The sequence below is a fragment of the Rattus rattus genome, chromosome 6 (genome assembly GCF_011064425.1).
Source record: "Rattus rattus isolate New Zealand chromosome 6, Rrattus_CSIRO_v1, whole genome shotgun sequence".
Lineage (NCBI taxonomy): Eukaryota > Metazoa > Chordata > Mammalia > Rodentia > Muridae > Rattus > Rattus rattus.
The window spans coordinates 24,047,259-24,064,603 of NC_046159.1; the positions used below are offsets into that span (position 1 = coordinate 24,047,259).

General features: G+C 39.0%; 1 protein-coding gene across 2 annotated transcripts; it reads left to right on the top strand.

Annotated features, from left to right (window-relative positions):
* Positions 1 to 295: 295 nt before the first annotated feature.
* Clec4d (C-type lectin domain family 4 member D) lies at positions 296 to 9,312 on the top strand. Of its 2 annotated transcripts, none has more exons than XM_032907387.1 (6): positions 296 to 354; positions 2,814 to 2,906; positions 4,733 to 4,837; positions 5,706 to 5,857; positions 7,243 to 7,358; positions 9,052 to 9,312. In XM_032907387.1, the coding sequence occupies exons 1-6, from the start codon at positions 327 to 329 to the stop codon at positions 9,212 to 9,214; spliced, it is 657 nt and encodes a 218-aa protein (XP_032763278.1). In that variant the 5' UTR covers positions 296 to 326; the 3' UTR covers positions 9,215 to 9,312. The 2 variants fall into 2 exon arrangements, with proteins under 2 accessions (XP_032763278.1, XP_032763279.1); XM_032907388.1 differs by having other exon boundaries at positions 327 to 354; positions 5,709 to 5,857; positions 9,052 to 9,214.
* The last annotated feature ends 8,033 nt before the right edge of the window (positions 9,313 to 17,345 follow it).

Genomic DNA, 17,345 nt, shown 5'->3' on the forward strand with positions numbered 1-17,345 from the left:
AGTAACAAAAACACATTGAGAAATCTTACATGACACACTTCTGGAAGTTTCTACTGACTGTTCTGGGGTTGCTTTCTCAATTTCCTTTTCCTCTTTGCTCCATCTGTTGGAGTACATTAGAGGAAACTCCTTTTTCTAAGATTTCTTCTTTTTTCACTTAGCTTTCTTGTACTTACTGATCTTGCACTTACTGATCTTAGCAAAATAAGCCAGATATATTGGTGTCCAGTCTTAAATGTTTCTGAAGAGACACCTGTGATGGAAATCTACACCCTGGACAAGAAGTAAAGAGGAACCTGGAATCTCCTGACATATAGACATACATAATGTGGCTGGAAGAATCCCAAATGAAATGTGAGTTTCTCTATTCTCTCTCTCTCTCTCTCTCTCTCTCTCTCTCTCTCTCTCCCTTTCTCTGTCTCTGTCTCTGTCTCTCTCTCTGTCTCTCTCTGTCATATATATATGTATATATGTATATATATATCCATCCTTCCCTCCCTTCTGTTCTATTTCTCCTCTCTTGTTCCTCTTTCACTCTCTGCTCCTCCTCTTCCTTCTCCTCATTTTTCTCCTCATTCTCTTCTTCTTCCCTTTACTCCTTCTTCAAGACAAAGTCTTGTTAGTAGCACAGGCTAGTCTTGAATTTTCTGTGCAGCCTGGGACTGCCTCAAACTTGATTTCCTTTCCTCCAACTTCTGAGGTCTGAGTTGATAGTTGATGTGTGATCATGCTCAGACCTTTTCACACTTACCTAGTTGAAGTATTTGTGATGATGACTTTAAAATGTGAATTAATGGCAGTGCAAAGATTTAAGATGGGAAGGATGACAACACAATGATGATGGCCTTGATCCCAGTAATCTGTATAACATTCTAAAAATCAAGGAAAGGACATGGCTGAATCCTAGTAAGCTGTATAACATATTCTAAGACCAAGGAAAAGAGATATTAAAGTCAGATAGAAGCAGGAGGGGAGATAAAGTATATTTTAAAAGAAATGAGATAAAAACGAGAATTAAATACTTTGGAAGATTCCTTTGACAGGAAGGGAGAGAAATAATATATAGGACGCATAGTCATAGGCTCATAGTACGCCAGAGTCTCTCTCTGGTCTCCTGATTGATTTAAAGGATGCTACTGTGAGACTATTAAACAATACTTGGTTATAGTAATTATATTATGTTATTATAAGCAAGCTATTGATGCCTCTGCTGGATATGACATGGCCACTGTAGCTGTGAACTCCGAGCAGCTGTGGTCCCCTGCACAGGACTTGGCACAAGATTAAACCAACAGGATCAGTCAGCATTCCAGCAGATAGCACTTAGTGGACTCTGGATTACAGAGACAAGGCAACAAAGGAGAGAAAATGAAAGGGGAAGTGGGAATGCGTCAGGGATGCCTGGGTATGGGAGAAGGAGGGTGAAATGAGGGGCAGAGCTTAGGGATACATATGATCAAGGTACAGTGCTTAGATGTATGAAATTATCAGAGAATAAATAAAGGATGTTCTAACAATAAATATATTGGAAAAATGGTAAACTATGCTTGCAATTTAAATCTTGCTTAATCTCATCAGTCTGCTATAGCTAACTTCACCAGGACCACACTGTATCAGAAACCTGGTTGTTTTGTTTTTGGTTTTGTTTTTGTTTTGGTTGAATTTTCATTTTGTTCTCTCTCTCTCTCTCTCTCTCTCTCTCTCTCTCTCACACACACACACACACACACACACACACAGCTATGAATGAATAAATGCTGCTCATTGATGCTTTTTAGGCTTTTTTCCCCTTGCTACTCTCAGCAACACAGCCATCTATCCCCTCCTTGTGTACTTTCTCTCAGCCAAGTCAACACTGCATGCTTTCAATTTACCTTTTGAATAGATATGAAAAATCTTGCCACAATATTTTAGGTCATAGTTATTGGATAATGCATACTTTCATTTGTTTGATGGTCTCTTACAATTTCAACAGATTAAACTTATTGCTCACTAGCCAGACCACCCTGTGCACCCAGGGACCAGACCACCAACCAAAGAGTGTACAGGGAGGGATCCATGGCTCCAGCTACATATGTAGCAGAGGATGGCCTTGCCTGACATCAGTGAGGTGGGCGGGGCTTTGGTCCTGTGGAGATTTGATGCCCCAGCATAGGGTGATGCTACAGAATTTGGGAAGGTGTGGGTGAGTGGATAGGGGAGCACCCTCATAGAGGCAAAGGAGAGGGAGGAAAGGGCAGATGGGATGGGGTGGTTGTGAAGGGGTAACCTAGAAGGGGGATATCATTTGAAATGTAAATGACAGGAATGATTAATTAAAAATAAGTCACCAAAAATATAAAAAATAAGTAAATAAATAAATAATGCAGTAGAAATTACTGCTCATAATTTTGCTCAGTGTTTTAATTGATTTTAGAAACCATATGTATGCAATAATGATATTACAATAAGGGCTTTCTTCATGCACTTGAGTGTGTGTGTGTGTGTGTGTGTGTGTGCATGTGTGTGTGCGTACAATGTGTGTGTTACACTATGTTATATAGAAGCTTTGATTTTTATGACTTTTTGTATTCTGATGTTCTGTTTATAAATACCTGTTTATAAAAAACAATCTTTATAAAAACAAGTTTATGTTTTTCATTGTTATTATTCACTAGCAGGCTCTAATGTTGGTTTATTCACAGGAAATATTTAAGTCTCCTGAACTCCTAAAACACTTTACACACTGTCATATTTAGCCTGCTCCTTGACAATCTTGACGCCCCTCCTCTTATGGCAGAGAGGAGACTAACCTATTTCCCTTTTTGTCTTAGCAAAAGGTGCCCAGCATCCCCAGCGGATCCCTTGGGTTTGTGCTGTTGTTTCCATCTCGTTCCTCAGTGCTTGCTTTATCTCAACTTGTTTTGGTAAGCTACTAGCCAAAGTGAAGCTCCTTTTGAAGTATCTTCCCCCCAACTTTCAACATGTGTTCCCGAAGCCTCGCTTTTCCTCAGCTTATCCACATACAACACATTCATTGTCTTAGGCTTACTATCAGAGCTAGGTGTTTGATTTCTTTTTAAAAATTTTTATGAGACTGCTCTGTTTGCTTCCAAAAAAAATCACTTTGCTGAGGTATAACTGACATTTAAAAGCTCAAAGCATTAAGTGTGTCCACATCAAGATTGGGAACAAATGTGTATCCATGAAGCCATTGACACCACTAATGTCATAGAAAATCTTGTTTTTTCTGACATCAGGCTACAAGATGAGGCTGTGACTTAATTAGTGTGTTGTAGGCATAAGACAAATAGGTTGGAGGAAAGAAAAAATAGTGGTGGCATAGACTCTGAATTATATATTTCTAATCCAATATTGAGGGGGTTATTGCACAGTTATGGGGAAAGGAGCGTTTTGTTGAATTAATGTTATAGACTTCAGTGATCATATTTAATAAGTGGAATTAGAGTTCTTGCATCATACCATGTGCAAACAACAACCTGCTATAGTGAAAACAGAAATCTGTAAGATAGAATATTTGTACTGCATCGACGGGTGAAATGTATATTAATATGTCAAAACAATTGGAAGGAAGTCAGCAATAAAATAAAAAATGGAGAGTCTTACGTAGGCACTGCAGAAAAGGAAAACATAGCACACACACAGTATCAACCTCATTGGTTGTTAGGGAAGTAAAACTGCAATTCACAGTGAATCACCATTGCAGAAACACCAGGACGGGACTGACTCAGAATACACTGCGTCTGATGACAAAAGTGCAGGAAACTTGGACCTGAGATGCTTACATGCAGGAGGGAGCCCAGAGTAGGAAATCTGTTTGCAGAGCTTTTCCATGTACCCCATTTACCACGCATGCACACAAACACCGGCCATCCCACTGCGAGGCACGCATGTCCACCTTACAGAAATGTGTACTTCTCCTTTGGATGCAAAGATCCTTAGGTCAAAGATGCTCAGATGAACACAGTTCACAGCAGCCTAATGCTGGAAGCCATGAAAGTGGCAGAAGCAAAGAGATCAGGGCATTGACTCCATGAAGACAATAGGTCATTGTCCAGTTATGAAAATGGATGGACTATGGCTATAAGCAGCAATATTGCTTCAGAAACAGTTCTGGGCATAAGACAGCACCAAAGGATTCAGGGCATCTGAGTCCATTCACAGAAAATTTGAACAAAAGTCGTTCTGATTTTTGTGTTCTAACCTGAAACTAAAGCAAAGCACTAAAAGCCGTAAAATGGAAGAATGGGTCAGACTTGTGTATGATGGCTACCTGCGCTGTTGACAATATTCTGTGTTTTGAACTTGGAAGTCTTTTCTAGGACTGTCCACATTACACTAATTACTAACCTGTACATTTATAGTTTTCTTTTTTACTTTTCAATACTTGATTATATTTCAAAGTAAAAGTATCACTAAACTTGTGACGTTCACAAAACATTGTGGAACTAGCCCACAGTTTACCAGAATTCCCACTCTTGGACAAATCTTGGCGCAATAAACTGAAAATAGTGTGCACCTAAAAGATTCCAAAAGTTCTAATGTACATCACAGGCAATATGATCATAAATTGTTAGCTTTCGTTGAATTTACCTGGGATTATGAAATGGCATAGGAAAGAAAATGGGTGTGGGGACCTTAACTGTGAGGGAAGTAGAAAGGTGGGGAGGTCAGCCCACTTTTCTAAATTGGTGGCTACATAGTAAAGGAAAACTGCTTTTCTTGCTGACAGTGACTCATTACTTCTTACTCTGGAAGAGAGGAAGCGCGTTGAAGTTCTCAGACTACCACACAAGGCTAACGTGCATCCTAGAGGAGCCACAGCCCGGAGCTACAGGTAGTAGAGGAAACCTCTTTATTTGCTTCCATCCAGCCTTTAGAGAGCATCTGTAGGAATGAGAACTGGCTGCAAGAATGAAAATCAGTCAACTAGAACACAGTAGTTTCTCATGATTTAGTCAAATGCTGCAACACATTATTAATGTTTGTGTGCATGCATGCGTGTGTGTGTGCATGTGTGTGTGTAGGTGTGCATGCGTGCTAGGCAATTGCTCCACATCAACAGAACTTGGTTTTGGGGGGGGTTGTTTCTGTTTTTGTTTTTTGTTTTTCTTGAGACAAGGTCTCACTATGTACCCTGGACTGGACTGGCCTGGAATTAGAGATGTTCTTGCCTCTGTCTCCAAAGAGCTTAGATTTCAGGCTTTAGTTACTACCCTTAGATGATGGGTATTTTTGTCATCTGAAAAATAACATGAACTTCACTCAATTTTTTCCTTGACTCAGATATAGCATGAGGACAGTTTCTTCTTTCTGAGATGCCTGTTTACTTATATTCTGGAATCTATGCGGTTAGGAAGAATTAAGAAATGCTCGAGTTTTACAGCCTTTGCTTTCTTTACAAATAAAATATCTTGTAAAAGGCTTCGTTATAGGAACATTCTGCTTAATTTAATTTACCTCCACCACATCTCTCAATACTTTTCTTTCTTTGATAAATATCAAATTCAGGACTTTTCACATTCGAGGAATGTGCTTTACCATTGAGTCACACTGCTAGCTTGGGAAATATTTTAAATATGAAAGCAAAATGCATGTAGGGACACTGAATAACTTCTGGGGTGATGCTTGAAGAAGATGACTGTACACCTTTCAGAAGTTAAATGCTGTTTGGTAACTAACATCTACGTCAATTCTCACCTGAGGAGGTACCTGGACCTGCTGTCCTGTTAGCTGGAGAGCATTCCAGTCTAACTGTTACTTTCCTCTTAATGACAACCAGACCTGGCATGAGAGTGAGAGGAACTGCTCGGGGATGAGCAGTCATCTGGTGACCATCAACACAGAAGCAGAACAGGTATGCATTAGCTTAGTACATCCTGATGCTCTGGTTTCCTTCTGTTGCTGTGACAAACACCATAACCAAAATAACTTTAAAGGGGGAAGAGTTCATTTAAGCTCACAACTTAGAGTCCATCACTGAGGGAATTCAGAGCAGAAATTCATGCAGGAACTTGAAACTGAAACCAAGGAGGAACACTGCTCTCTGACCCACTCAAAGACTCATATTTAGCTTAGTTCCTTTCCAGTCCAGGACCACCTGCCTAAGGAATGGTGCTGCCCACAGTGGGCTGAGCCCTCCTACATCAAATAACTGTTCACACAATTCTACACAGATGTACCCAAAAGTCAATCTGATTTAGATATCTCTTAACTGATATTCCCTTCTCAGGTGATTCTAGGCTGTGCCAAGTAGACAGTTAAAGTTAACTAGGATCCAGCCCATATACATACAGCTACCAAACCCAGACAATATAGCTGATGCCAAGAAGTGCATGCTGATAGGAGCCTGATAGAGCTGTCTCCTGAGAGGCTGTGCCAGAGCATGACAAATACAGAGGCAGATGCTTGAAGTCAACCATTGAATTGAGAATGGGATACCCATTGGAGGAGTTAGACAAATGATTGAAGGAGCTGAAGGGATTTGCAACCACATGAGAACAGCAATACTAACATAAGCTCCTAAGGACTAAACCACCATCCAAAGGCTACACATGGACAGACCAATGGCTCCAGCTGCCTATGAAGCAGAGGGTGGCCTTGTTGGGCATCAGTGGAAGGAGAAGCCCTTCGTCCTGCCAAGGCTGGACCCCCCCCCAGTGTAGGGGAATGTCAGGGTGGGTAAGCAGGAAGGGATGGGTGGGGCAACACCCTCATAGAAGAATGGGAAGAGAGGATGGGATAAAGGGTTTATGGATGGGAAACTGGTAAAGGGGATAACATTTGAAGTGTAAATAAAAAATATCCAACAAATAAAAAGTTACCTAGGACCACTAGTTATTCTGTTGCTCTAAATCTCTTCATAGTGGAGAAATTTCTTGGGTTTCTAATGTTGTTCCTTAAACTTTCTTATCAGCCTGGACAACATTTTCTTCCGCTCCCAGTTTTTCCTTTCCCCCCTTTTTTCAAATCAACTTGTTCATTTTTCAACTATGCTTTTCCTAATACAAAGTCCATTATAATCTCAATTCACTTTTACAGTGATCAGATGTAGCAGTCAGAAGACTCAGGGTTTGGTGAGGTTAAAGCTCCCCCTACCACACTAAGCAGATTTGAAGACTGACTTGTCTGATATCATGATGTTTATGCTTAGCCTGTGATCTCATTGCTGTCTTTTCTCCTTAGCCTAATGGACATTACGAAAGTGAATTTGCTAAAAAAAAATGTATATTTTGTATGCAGAATTTTGTGACTCAACTTTTGGATGAACAATCTTCCTATTTCTTGGGACTTTCTGATGAGAAGGTGGAAGGTCAATGGGAATGGGTGGACAAGACGCCATTCAACCCAAACATGGTGTGAGTATATTGGTGGGGGTAAGGCATTTATAGGCAAACATGAGATGGGTGGCAAGAAGAACTTATGGCTAGAGATGGGACTTGGTGACCACCTCCACTCTCCATGCTGGGATCTAATTTACTTTGAGTTTGCACGTTAGTGCATGTTTATGCAGTCATGCAGCTGTCATGTTGTTTCTGGAGGACACTATTTCCTTGTAGTCATCCCTCTCCTCTAGCTCTAACACATTTTTCATCAAGATCCTTGGGCTTCTTAGGAAAGGGATGTATTACATATGTGCCATTTAAAGATGAGCCCTCTTTAGACTCTCCTTTGTACCTTGACTGGACAAGCATTCTCCTTTCTCCACATGAAGGCCTGCACTTGCCAGTATTTGTTTGTTTAGATCTTGGCATTCTGACTGGGACAAGATAAAAAATAATCTAAAAGTAGTTTTACTCTGCATTGCCCTATGGCAAAGAATATTAAGCATTTTAAAAATGTTTCTCTGCCATTTGTATTTCATCTTTTGCTTAATCCCAATACTCATTTGTTTTCCTCATGTTTACCTTTTTACCCTTAACTTCTTGGGATGTTCTAGATCCTAATCCTCTGCCAGACATATAGCTGATAAATGTCCTTTCCCCTCATGGAGGCTGCCTTTTCCCTTGAATGATGGTGTTCTTTGTTGTATAGACATTTTCTATTTCCACAGGTCCCATTTAATAGTTATTGGCCTTAGTGCCGTTTCCATTGTTCAGGAAGTCCTTCCTTGTGCCAATAAGTTCAAGAGTTTTTCTTAATTTTTCCTCTGTGAAATTCAGGGTATCAGATTTTATCTGAGGTCCTTGATTCACTTGGAATTGGGTCTTGTGCAAAGTGAAAGGGAATAATGTTTCATTATTTTTGCACATGGCTATCCAGTTTTGCTGGCACCATTTGGGGAGATGCTGTCTTTTCTGCTATTTTCACTGTTGGCCTCACTGGGAAAGATTGGGTAGTATGAATAGAGACTTATGTATGTATTCTTGATGCTATTCCATTGAGTCACAGGCCCATTTTTATGCCAGTGCCTTGACAGTTTGTTTTAGTTTTTTGTTATATTTTGTTTTAAAGCATTGCTCTGTAGTATAGTTTGAAATCTGAGGTGATGATACCTCCAGTTTTTAAACTCTTCAGGATTGTGTGGTTGTCCTGGGACATACATGTTTAATTTAAATTTAAATTTAAATTTTTAATTAAAGTACATTTAAGTTTGCCTTTTCAATTTCTGTAAGAATTGCCTTAGAATTGTAATGGGGGTTGAGTTGAGTCTGTGATCATTTTTGTTGGGATGACTACTTACATACTATGAAAGGGAGACCTTTTCATCTTGCGGCATTTTCATTTCCTTGTTAGTGTTTTAAAGTTTTCATTTCATGAGAAGTTTACTTGCTTCATTGGACTTATTCCAATTTCTTTGGTTAAAGCAACGAGGGATATTGTGAATGGCGTGGTCTCCCTGATTTCTTTGTGTGTTTCACATTGTATATAGGAAGACTACTGATTTTTATGTGTTAAGGAAGTCATGCTTCAAATGCTCAATAGCCACATATGGCTGATGACTCTTGCAGTGCAGATCGTAACTTTGTTTTGTGCACATGTTCTTTTTGCTCTGCATTTCTGGATTATCTTGGGATAAAATCCTATCTCAGGGTTCTGCTTCTCTTTCAGATTCTGGAAAGTTGGGGAACCAAATGACTATACGGAAGAAGACTGTGTTGTCCTTGTTTATGACCAAGATAAATGGGTCTGGAATGATTTTCCTTGTCACTTTGAGATGGGAAGGATTTGTAAGTTACCTGGAGCAACATTTGATTGGAATCCCTCAAAGTGATCCTTATGATGGGGATGGAGAAGATAAGCCTATCAGACCCAGGGAAAGTGTATGTGTCATAGAAATAGAGAACACATTGGGTCATAGAGCATAGTTAACCATGAGGATGTTCGTCATTATTTTTGATTAATTTAATTCAATGTACATAGTGTGGTTTGCTCTCTCTCTCTCTCTCTCTCTCTCTCTCTCTCTCTCTCTCTCTCTCTCTTTCTCTCTCTCTCTCTCGTGTGTGTGCATGTGTGTACACACCAGCATGTGCACACATATGTTTAAGATAGTAAGGTTCTGTGTGGTGTTTTGGTAGAGGGAATGATCATCATCCTATGGCATTCAGGTTTTAATTGTTGCTTCCTTGAGAGTATTTTAAGAATTTATTTTTCAGTTGGTATGTTTTTGTTTTATATTTAATGAAAGGATTAGGTATGTAATCTTTTTTCATTTTTCTCTTGTCTTAATTACCTCTTAAAATCCAAACTCACAGCAGACAACATGGTAGTGATAGATCACATTTTATTCTTCTCTCATACATTACACTGTGACCACAGATTCCATCTAGTCTTCCCAGTCCTCTCTACTACCTCTGTTTCAGATCCACCCTCCTCATTTCCCTTCAGAATAGGGCACGGCTCCCAGGAATATCTGCTGAATACAGCATAATAAGTTACAATAAGCTAGGCGCAAACCCTCATATCAAGGCTGGATGAAGCAACCCAGTAGGAGAAAAGGGTCCCATTTTAGCCTAAATCTGTTTAAAACTTTAACAATTTTATTGATTGATATTTTACTTTCACATTTAAATAGTTCTTGAAGATCTCGCAGGAAAACAGTGTAAAATAGGCTTCAGTGATGGTATTGCACAAGTAGAAAAGAAGCAAATAGACCTTTTAGCAATTTTCTTCTTTCTCCATCCTAGCTGTTGGGTCAAAGCAGGTAGTTTCATGATGACCTAACTTCTTTGTAATGGGCTCTTTTCAACCCCGTTTTAGCTGAGGAAACAAAGTCCTGGGAAGCTGAAGACTCCCATTCTTATTGCTTTTTCATGACAATCAGAACTATAGCTCACATCTACCTTTTCCTGGAGATGAACCCCATCTCCATTCTACTTACAGTAAATTAATGGCAATAAGCTGGCCTTTTGGCTTGGCTAAGGACTCAATTTTGTTAATTATTTGAAGTTCTACTCTATTGTAGTTTTCATTTTGAATCATAAAGAGAGCACATTTCAATTTAAAAAAAATTGTTCCAATGTTTAAGAACTGTACTATTGGTAGGAATGTCACTGAATTAGCAACCTCCAATGTGGCAGAACATTCCCCTAATGAATAAAGATTTCAAGGAGCCAATCACTGGGCAAGAGGCAGGACTTTTGGGTTGGAGAGAAGAAGAGGGGAAGAGGAGAAAAGATACTCACTCTGGGGACGAAAGATGAGCATGGAGGCCAAAATGTAGGTAGCAGAAGCCCTGGTTCATTGCTTGGACCTGCCTCCAGAGGATTTATAACTTAGAATAGCTTACAAATATCAACTGGCTTCCAGAGAAAAAGGTACGATGACAAAGTGTGGGTTTGTGAGAAATGCACCCTAACTAGCTGTGGGAATTCGGAAGCATGGGGCTGGCATGGTTCTGTAAGAGAACCACAAGATGAGCAGTTGCTGTATGAGGCTTGCTCCATTGAGGTGGAGAGACTGTTAGGGCCAGAGAGTAGCCAGCGTTAGTGTGAGATGGTGCCTTTTTAATATTTCCCACTACACTACAATTAGAATGCTTGTACTATTAGTTATGACTTACCATGAGAAAGCCTACTGGGGGCTATAGAGATAGATCAGTGGTTACGATTGCTTGCTCTTCTTCCAGAGGACCTGAGTTTGATTCCCAGTACCTACATCATAATGGCCTACAGCACCAACTCTGGGGTATTTGACTCTTCTGGACTACACAACACAACTTCTTCTGCATATACAGTACACAAATGTACACACACACACACACACACACACACATACACACACACAAATAAGTAAATTAAATAAACATTTAAAAGAAAAGTACTGTTCTGGTTTTGCTTGAAATTTGATTTGCTAATATTTCCTATCTCTGAGTTGAGAATTTCCAAGCAACAACTCTTAACCTTTCTTTTCCTTCCCTATACTGAAAGGCAACAACTACTCTGCAAGTTTGTTAATGATTTTCTGGGTTAAATGTAGAACATTAAGGTTTGGTTCAGTGTGACAGTGTGACATGTGTTTTGTGTGTGTTCTCATTAAAGATGGTATCTTTAAAAGAAGTGGAACTAAGTAACTTCACATTGGGTTGAAAATACTAATTAGGGGGTTGGGGATTTGGCTCAGTGGTAGAGTGCTTACCTAGGAAGCGCAAGGTCCTGGGTTCGGTCCCCAGCCCCGGAAAAAAAAAAAAGAAAAGAAAAAAAAAGAATTAAAAAAAGAAAATACTAATTAAATCATAACACTTAAGACAAATTGAAATAATTTTATGTAGTAGTGGGATTTATATATTTAATATTATCCATTTTGATGTACAAATTATACACCTGTCTATGATGAAATCCAGTAGTCAATAAAATATAACCCTCCATGATTTCCTTCATTGATTTTACAACTCTGTCTACAATCTGTTTCTTGCTGCTAAGAATGATCAACACCCAGAACCCTTGCTATCCCTTGGATTCCCAGCCTCCTACCTGGATGAAGGCAGCAGAGTCTTCCCATGCCCACATTTCACTGATTGGAAATCAATACATATATGTGTTAAAATGTAAATAATAGACACATTAATAAAAACACAAAGCAACGGCAATGAGTGAATGTGAAAATATGTAGGAGGAGTTGGACAACGTGGCTATTTCAGCCACTAGCTGCCTCTGCTGCAGAAACTAACCTCCCACCCACACTCGAACAAGACACTCAGTCAGCTTAGTGGGTCACACACAGGAAGAAGACACAAGAGTAGGGGAAGAACTAATTGCGAAGGATACTAGATGGAGAGGAAGGGGAATAAGATGAGGGAAAAGGGTGTGTGAAAATGGATAAAATCACTTTATAATTATATATGAAATTATATATAAAGTCATATATAATTATAAAAGCCTTGTATAATTATATAAATGTATGAAGCCATCAAACAGGAAAAAAAGAAAGGAGAGAACTGAGAGAAGTCTCTTCCTTAAGAAAGTCTTACGCTCTAGTGCCTTTTCAGCGTAATTCCAACCATCAGGTTTTGTTTCTAAGATTTCCTTCTATATTTTAAACATTTTTCTTTAGAATTCCATACACGAGTACCAAATATCCATGAGTAGAAAAATGAAACTAGACATCTCTCACTCTGCAAAAACCAGTTTCAAATGGATCAGAGACCTCAACTTAAGACCTGACCCTTGCAAACCGTTACAGCAGAAACTAAGTAGAATTTCAAGATATATGCCGCTATTTAAGGCATTCATTCCCATACATGGACCTAGGCAAACTCCTTTGGAGGTTTTTCCCCATCAGTCTTATCTAATGCTTAAAGTTTTAAGAGAGGGAACCATACTTTTCACCATTAGATGAAAAGGCTATGGATGAATTCTTGAGGACAGATTGCTATCCTCTGAAGCTGAGAGTGTCATCAGATAAAACCTGTCCCAGGATTTTCCCTACTTTGCTACAACAGGAATACATAGTTTTCCTACTAATATATTTGCAAAATACTTTGATTTGATTCATGGCTTGGCATTTTTGTCACTGTTGTACTAATTTTTGCAGAATTACTTCCATGTAAGATTGATACATTATTTAATGACAATCTGAATTCATGTATCTAGAGGATAGATATAAGACAAAGGCATACACAAGTATATTTAGTTTCACAAGACATAAGGTTATTCAGATATAAAGAAGTGGAAATCCATGTTTTGCTAAGTCTGAAAGAGAGGTGGATAATTCTGGAGGGGGGCAAAAATGTGCAATTTAGGAAATAAAGCACGTCTACTGCTAATGAAGTAGGGGAACTTGTAAGTACCACCAGTCTTCTTTCAGGGGTAGATCCCTTGAAATATGGCTTTTCCCCCATTTTTATTGGATATATTCTTTATCTCCATTTCTTTTTTTTTCGCTTTTAATTCTACTGAAGGAAATGAATTCTATTGATAGATCACTTAACTACATTATTCTTGTTTTGAAGTATTTCAATTCTTCATGGGAACAGACAAATACAGGTATTAAACCTCAAACTTGTTTTTCACATCATTAAATACTGTCAAGAGAAAATAGTCAGTTTGGAAAGAAATCTTTAATAGACATGGTTTTGTTTGTTTGTTTGTTTGTTTTGTTTTGTTTGCTTTCTTTTGGGTAATATCTCCATGATGTTTAATTACATATTAAAATAGTATATTTTTATTGGATACTTTTTATTTACATTTCAAATGTTATTCACTTTTCTGGTTTCCCCTCCATAAGCCCCCTATCCCATCGCCCCTCCCCCTACCCCTCCTTCTATGAGGGTGTTCCCCCTTCCAACCACCCCCTTCCCACCTCCCCACCCTGAAATTCCCCTACTCTGAGAGGTCCAGCCTTGGCAGGACCAAGGGCTTCCCCTCCCACTGGTACCCAACAAGGCCATCCTCTACTACATATGCAACTGGAACCATGGGTCTGTCCACATGTATTCTTTGGGTAGCAGTTTAGTCCCTGGGAGCTCTGGTTGGTTGGTATTGTTCTTATGGGGTCACAAGCACCTTCATCTCCTTCAATTCTTTCTCTAACTCCTACAATGGGGACTCCATTCTCAGTTCAATGGTTGACTGCTAGCATTTGCCTTTGTATTTGTCACGCTCGGGCTGAGCCTCTCAGGAAACAGCTGTATCAGGCTCCTGTTAGCCAGCACTTCTTGGCCTCATCAATATTGTGTGGGTTTGGTGGCTGTATATATATGGGCTGGATCCCCAGGTGGGGCAGGCTGTGGATGATAACACGTTTTGTCTTTGTCCCAAACTTTGTATCCAACTCTCCTCCTATGAATGCTTTTAAGAAGGAGTGAAGCATCCACACTTTTGTCATCCTTCTTGAACTTCATGTGGCCTATAAATTGTATCTTGGGAAGTTAGAGATTTTGGGCTAATATTCCCTAATCAATGAGTGCATACCATGCATTATTTCTGTGATTGGGTTACCTCACTCAGGATGACATTTTCTATTTCCAACAATTTGCTTATGAATTTCATGAAGTCATTGTTTTTGATAGCTGAATAGTACTCCATTGTGTAGATGAACCACATTATCAGTGTCCATTCCTCTGTTGAAGGGCATCTGGGTTCTTTCCAGCTTCTAGCTATTATAAATAAGGCTTCTATGAACAGAGTGTAGCATGTGTCCTTGTTATATGTTGGAGCATCATTTGGGTATATTCCTAGGAGTGATATAGCTGGGTCCTCAGGTAGTGCAATGTCCCATTTTCTGAGGAACCTCTAGACTAAATCTTGAAGTGGTTATACCAGCTTGAAATCCCACCAACAATGAGGATTGCTCCTGTTTCTCCACATCATCACCAACATTTGTTGTCACCTGAGTGTTTGATCTTATCCATTATGACTGGTTTGAGGTGGAATCTCAGGGATATTTTGATTTGCATTTTCCTGATGACTAAGGATGTTGAACATTACTTTAGGTACTTCTCAGACATTCGATATTCTTCACCTGAGAATTCTTTGTTTAGCTCTGTACCCCATTTTTAATAGGGTTACTTGACTCTCTGGAGTCTAATTTCTTGAGTTCTTTGTATATATATTGGATATTAGCCCTCTATGGGATGTACAATTGGTAAAATCTTTTCCCAATCTGTTGGTTGCTATTTTGTCCTAACGACAGTGTCCTTTGCCTTACAGAAACTTTGCAATTTTATGAGAGCCCATTTGTTGGTTCTTGATATTAAAGCATAAGTTATTGGTTCTGTTCAGGAAATTTTCCCCAGTGCCCATGTGTTTGAGTCTCTTCCCCACTTTTTCTTCTATTAATTTGAATGTATCTGGTTTTATGTGGAGGTTCTTGATCCACTTGGACTTAAACTTTGTACAGGGTGATAAGAATGGATTGATTTGCATTCTTCTATATCCTGACCTGTAGTTGAAATAGCGCCATTTGTTGAAAATGCTCTTTTTTTTGATTGGATGGTTTAGCTCCTTTCTCAAAGATTAAGTTACCATAGGTGTGTGGGTTCATTTCTGGGTCTTCAAGTCTGTTCCACTCCTGCCTGTCTGTGCACCAATACCACACAGTTTTTTTTTTTAAATCAGTATTGCTCTGTAATACAGCTTGAGGTCAGGTATGGTGATTTTTCCCAGAAGTTCTTTTATTGTTGAGGATAGTTTTCGATATTCTGGGTTTTTTCTTATTCCATATGAATAAGAAAATTGCAAATTGCGCTAACTCTATGAAGAATTGAGTTGGAATTTTGATGGGGATTGCATTGAATCTGTAGATTGCTTTTGGCAAAATGGTCATTTTGCTGTATTAATCCTGCCAATCCATGAGCATATGTTATCTCCCTTCCTGATTTCCCTTCCAGAAATTCTCTATCCCATTTCCCACCCCCTGCCTCCATGAGTGTGCTTCCCCATCCCTTTGCCCACTCCCTCCTGCCTCTCTATTTGGGCATTACCCTATACTGGGGCATCTACCCTTCACAGGACCAAGGGCCTCTCCTCCCATTGATGCCCAACAAGGTGATCCTCTCCTACATATGCGGCTGGAGACATGAGTTGCTCCAGATGTACTCTTTGGTTTTATAGTTTAGTTTCTGAGAGCTCTGAAAACTGAGAGTCTTGGTGGGATAAAGGGGCAGGCCTCAGGGTTATGGCTTCCTTTAGGGAAGAAAGACAGATAGAAGGCAGGCATAACCACCTTGCATTTGCTACTTTCTGACTTCCTGAGATGTCATACTATGGAACAGCACCATTTGCACCAATCAAAATTCACACATGGTTTTCTGGGATGATATTTAATGTTCGTGCTAAGTATTTCTCTAACTGGAGAATTTTTTCATTCATGCATCTTTGCACTCCATAGAAAATTTTCATTATGAGCATGTATAATTTTTACTAAAAGTAGTAAAGTGACTAATCTTTAAAAATGTTGGGCCATTAAGTGTTGTATTTAAATTTTAATGGTGTCATTTTTCAGGTATCTGTCATTTGTGAATATGACTGGCTTATTACTCTATTTTTGTGACTAAAGTTGTTTTTCTGTAACCTAATGTACAAAACACTACATTCTTGATGTTTCAACTCGATCAACACCCTATCTCCAATTTTCTGAATCGGCAATTTATGTTAAGATAAAATAAACTTTTCCCTGCCCAAGCTTGTTTTGGCCTATGTTTCATCACAGCAATAGAAAAGTGGAAACATCCAAAAGGTCGCCTGTCACAGTCACATCAGCTTCATCCTAGAGATGGAGGGATGTCACAATATATACAAGTCAATGGACGTAATCAACCACATACATAAATCCAAGGACAGAAACCACATGGTCTTTGTGATTTCTTTGTGGGCCCTTTGATGCAATCCAGAATCTTTTCTAAAACTCCTAGAGATACTAGGGACACAGGGGACATATCTCAGTATAATAAAAGCAATGGAAAACATCCCAAATTCCAACATGAATGGCATGAAACTCATGAAATTCCATCTCCAGTTGAAGATTATCAGTTGGTAATTTCTGGCTGCTGGAACAGGTGGAATGTGGGATGTGGTTTCTGAGACCCTATCTATGTTCCAGTAGAAAGTCTTATATCCAAGTGCATTCAGGAAGCACTGAGTGGACATAGTAGGTTTAAAACAAAAAGGAGCACATGAAATTGTCAGGGAAAAACAGTGAGGTGAACAGGGGCAGATTGTAGTGAGGAGAGTAAGGATAGGTTCATCAAAAGTGAATTATATAAATGCATGAAATTTTCAAACAAAAATATTTTAAAAATGAAAAGTCAAATGCATGGTCATAAGATTTCTCTGTATTTAACCGGTTATCAATTTCAAAATCAGATTGTTAGAAAGTCTACTAGAAATGCATGTGAAGAATGCTAATATATCAAATTAATTTAATTTGTTTAATTTCCCTACTCAAGCATATATGTTTATTGCAGT